Source organism: Limulus polyphemus, unplaced genomic scaffold (assembly GCF_000517525.1).
Source record: "Limulus polyphemus unplaced genomic scaffold, Limulus_polyphemus-2.1.2 Scaffold3375, whole genome shotgun sequence".
NCBI lineage: Eukaryota > Metazoa > Arthropoda > Merostomata > Xiphosura > Limulidae > Limulus > Limulus polyphemus.
In genome coordinates this window covers 7726-12461 of record NW_013668985.1, presented here as the reverse complement: position 1 = coordinate 12461, position 4736 = coordinate 7726, and the positions used below count along the sequence as shown (strand labels likewise).

Here is a 4736-nt window from a genome sequence, read left to right as displayed (position 1 = left end):
GTGAAAGTGTTAAGTAATATGAAACATTCTGAACAAAACTGCAGTTAGCGCAGAAGAAAATATTTTATTTTAAGCTTTTAAATTTTTCATTTTACTGTATATTGGGTTTTTTTACATTTAATGTTGGAGTTGAGAAAATGCAGTTTTATATAAAAAGAACACTTTTCACATTCATTTAGGAGGTTCTAAAGGTTATGGAAAATGAAATATGAAAGAAATGTTTTTACTCTTAGCATGAAAATCAACTACAACTTGGACTTGGTAAAGACTTCAGGAGTTAACAGACAAATTTAATTGAAGTATTTCATTTAAAATCTGTGTGTGTAAAACCGACTTTTTTATGATTACGAAAAGCTTACCAAATTTTGTAAATTCAGTTACATTATGTATAGTTTTCTAGTTCCAGGTTGGTCATATTCTTTCTTATTAACAATTTTCTAATATTACAATTGTTTCAGAAGAAGAAAAAACATGTTTGTGAAAATTAGTTTCAAGTTGGAAATCATTAACTTTTCAGTTTGTGAAACATGTATGTATGGAAGTTACTCTTTTATTTTAGGTAAAATATAGTATTGTGTATATATGTAAATTTTAAAACATATTCATTTTAAATAGTACCTGTGTGAAATTGAAAATAATATATAATAATTACTTTAAGTATCGTGTAACACTTCTGAATTCTGTACCCTGACAGTCAATAATTTTGAGGAAATTGTACAAGTCTTTTTTTGCCAGGTTATACAAAGTTTATTATAATAAAAATATTCATAAACCCATATTTGTGGCTTTACTAAACAATTTTTTATTCAGTAATTTAAAAACTGACCTTTTGTAGGTGGCGTATAACAAATGAAGAACCACCTTGTTACCCTAAGAACAGTGTTCCAATAACTCAAGCAGAGAAAGATCAGGTGAGAGTGGGGAACATTCAGATAAGTTAATGAATATTAGCTATAAATGCTTGACCTTTTTTTACTCTCGTATGTTTGAAAAAATTCATCTCGTTGTTTAAATATTTAACTTGTACAGTTTACTGTGGGAATTGCCTCCCAGTGGCTCAGCAATAAGACTTGTAATGCTAATTTAGATGCCCCTGGTGGACACAGCGCAGTCAATTGTGTAGCTTTGTGATTAACTGTAAACAAAGTTTCTATCTTTCTACATTAGCAGAGTTTGGGCCAATATTTTTAAAATGTAAGAGTAATACTGTCAATGGCTGCTAAATGAGTGACATTGACGTTGCTCAATCACTGTTTTGTTTTTTAAAAATACAAGTCAAAACAAGTGTTCCCTCTAAGCTGTGCAACAACCATTTAAGTGCCACGCATTTCATTATTCCAGCCATGCACATCCTCCATAATGGTGAGGAGTCTGAATATGTTGATGGCCGTAATGACCTTAGCAGTCGATGAGTCTAAAGCCCAAATAACTAACTGGTAGCATAGTAAAGCAGCCTAGTAGTCCAATAGGGCTGATGGTCTAAAAATACCCCCCCCCCCAAAAAAAAATAAAAAAAAACTGGTAGCACACATCCTCAGATTGCCTTGATACTGGTGCATGTGAAAAAATTCATCCTGTACATTGAAAAAATTAAAGGGAATATTGTTCATAACATAGCTGTTTGTGTATACTTGTTTATGTGGACGAATGAATAACAGGTTGGTTTTATCTGTTTTAAAAATTATACACAAGTGGTATTTGCTCACTTTCTGTTGACCGGACAAATAGCAGAACATCCAAAAAGGGGAAAATTGAACATTAGTTATTTCATGCAGTGCTGTTTTGATCACTATTAACTATGTGATAGGTGAAATTTAAGAGTTCTTGTATGCCACAAACATTTCCAGCTAAGTGCTGCAATTGGCACAGATCTAATAATAGACTGGTACTCTGTACTGTTTCAACCTTATGTGATTATTATATATTGGGTAAAATAGCTGTGATATAGTGATGTTTGGAAGCTATTTCTTTTGAATGCATTGATATTAACAGGTAATTTTGCAATTTGCTCTCAAGAAATATTTTTTATTCTTTATTCATGGAATTGTCCAGAGTAAAATATTAAAATTGGAAAAAACTCCTTTTGCTGAACTTCTTTTGAGTAGTGTTTGCATCATCATATCCAGTCCTTTTTTTGATAGGTTGCTAATTGCAAAATAACTGAAATGTTCTTATCATTAAGATAGTTGTTTACTTTACATTATTAGTTAAAAAACCAAACTATATTTTTTATAAGCACATGAAGAGAATAAAATGTTTGATAAGAGTTATGCAGAAGGTTTTTTCCTTTTTTGTGTGCAATACAATATAAAGAAACTTAATTTTACTACTGCTACAAGTTTGAAGAAATTTATACACTTTGTGGGTAACTTTTATAGGAAGAAGACATATCAGAAATGGCCTTTACATTATGTCATCAGCGGTGTGAAGAGGCTGAAAAGCGACGTTTTTTGAACTATATGCAAGTTTACACACAGGGACGTAGTCGTTCTCGGGGAACTCGTCTAGATTGTAGAGCAGAGAGCAGTGGAGCCAATACTCCTGACCCAATGTTTCCTAACCCTCCAGATTTTATGTGCCAGGATTCTAATTCTTTGTGTATTACCTCACCTGTGTCTTCACCACCACCACTGCTATTTTCAGATGATTCTCAGCTCTCTGGAGGACCAATAGCAGCACCTAAAGTAGAACGTAGGCGAACTATGTCAATGACAAAACAAGATGATGTACGTACAGGAGATTTGGAAGAACCCGAGATACAACCATATAAACCACGAGTTTTCCCATTAAGCGAGGAAGAGTTTTGTGAAATGTTAAATGAATCAAAACAACCTAAAGAACTAACTCAAGTACCTAGGCAGGTGAACTTACTATTAGAGGCGATTTCTGATAGTCCTACATCACCCTTGAGCTCATCTAGTAGCTCTTTACTGGAAGAAGACCCAAATGACCCAGAATGGACTGTTCTATCCTCAGAAAAAAATACTAAGCAATCATTAGTTTTGAAGTTTGCTAAAAGATGAGCTATTTCTTGAACTCATGTTGGATCAAGTTACTTTAGGCTAATGTGATAATGAAGTGACAAGTAACAAGTTAGTAATCAAAGATGGATTGTTGAAAATTGTGGAGCCATTTTTTTTGTTTTGCTTAAAGAAGATTTACATCCAGCTTTAATTTAGGCTTGAGTTTCTCGATAGACTTTGAGAAAACTATTTTACCACTGGTTATTGTGGTAACAAAAAAAAAAGACATAAATGTACAGTAACTTCACAGGGGGAACATATTAGTGTAGTGAAGGCTATTTCTGAAGAAGTGTACTTGTTTCTGTCTTGTGCAGTATAAGTCGTTTATAAAATAACAAAAAAATAATTGTAATGGCATAGGCACCCCTAGTGTTTTTTAATCATCTCTGCACTACAGTGTATTGGTAACCTCACAAAACATTTTTGTTGTAATAGTGATGTCTAAGCTATGAGAAATCTAGCCAAAAATGTAATATAAACAGTGTTCTTGCTTGCTCATGGTATCTAGACTTCCAGTTAAATTCGTGTTTATGAGGATGTAAATAGTTTGTCCAAGTTGAAACGTGTATCCCTGTTAATAGTATTGGAAGACCACTGTGTGTGTGTAATTTTATTGAAGGTTACCAATCTTCACGATACTGTCAATCACAGATCATCATCTTTGACCATGTTTGTGGTGTGGATTCACTCAACTTTTCAAGTTGTTTTGTAGATTACTTCAGACATTTTCAGGTTTACCATTCCATCAGATTGCTTTTTTTTTCTACACTGTACAATGTTGATCACATGGTCATTCAATAGATCTATCTTGTTGCATTTTTTTTTTCTTCACTAATGCATGTAGTTTTACTTTACTGGTGAGTTTGATTGAGAAGTTAGTTTTAGGGTTAGGCCTTTGGTGTAAATAGTATTGAATGGGTATGTCACAACTTGGCTAAAACTGTAGTTGAGACTGCCAAGTTCACTTGTTTTAAGCCTCTGTGATCTGAATTCTCACACCTGATGAAGAAGAAAAAGCAAAAATAGTAAAAAAATATTCATCCACAACATATGTACTGCATTTTTTTTTCTTATACATATACAAGTTACTAGATAAAGTTTGGTGTGTACTTAAAAGTTGCTTTCCAATACCAAGTCTATACATACCATGTGAACAAGAGGTATCTGAATTTGAAGAGAGTTTGTAACACTAAATGTAACTTTTTTTTTTTTTTTTAACTGCCCTAAACTGACTACAGAATTAATCACTCCATTATGGATATTTGTTTCAGGGATATCTAACAATAAGAAAATACATCTTTAGTCCGTCTTCTCAGTGAATTAATTTTGAGATCGAAAATTTTAAGACATTATTTCAGTGAATGAAAGATAATGATTCTTTGTTAAAAACATACCTTTACATGTTAAACTAATACAAATTTTCTTATTTTTGGCTGTTGTTAAGCTGCTTATGCTGAATAAAGTTTTTGGTAGTGTAAATGGTTTTTCATTACTTTTTTAAGAGAACAGCATTATTTTGGACACAGAATGTGATATCAAGGACCTCAATTTGTATTAACCTTCATCAGTGGTTGTAGTTAGGGCTTTTCCAAATGTGTGCAAAACATGAGAATTTGTTTCAAGTTTATAAAAGTAATTTTACTGAATTGAAAAATAAATAATCGATGTTAAAAAAAAAAAATATTGTTAATAATATTTACCATAAAAAAAATT

General features: G+C 32.1%; 1 protein-coding gene across 3 annotated transcripts in view; it reads left to right on the top strand.

The window, feature by feature from the left end:
• Positions 1-4502, top strand: part of LOC106469248 (KAT8 regulatory NSL complex subunit 1-like) — a 55413-nt gene extending 50911 nt beyond the window's left edge. For all 3 annotated transcript variants that reach the window (XM_013929719.2, XM_013929720.2, XM_022397713.1), the window contains exons 9-10: positions 836-911; positions 2379-4502. In XM_013929719.2, coding sequence (XP_013785173.1) covers positions 836-911; positions 2379-3023 — 721 coding nt within the window. In that variant the 3' untranslated portion in view covers positions 3024-4502. The remainder of the gene's footprint in view (positions 1-835; positions 912-2378) is intronic.
• The last annotated feature ends 234 nt before the right edge of the window (positions 4503-4736 follow it).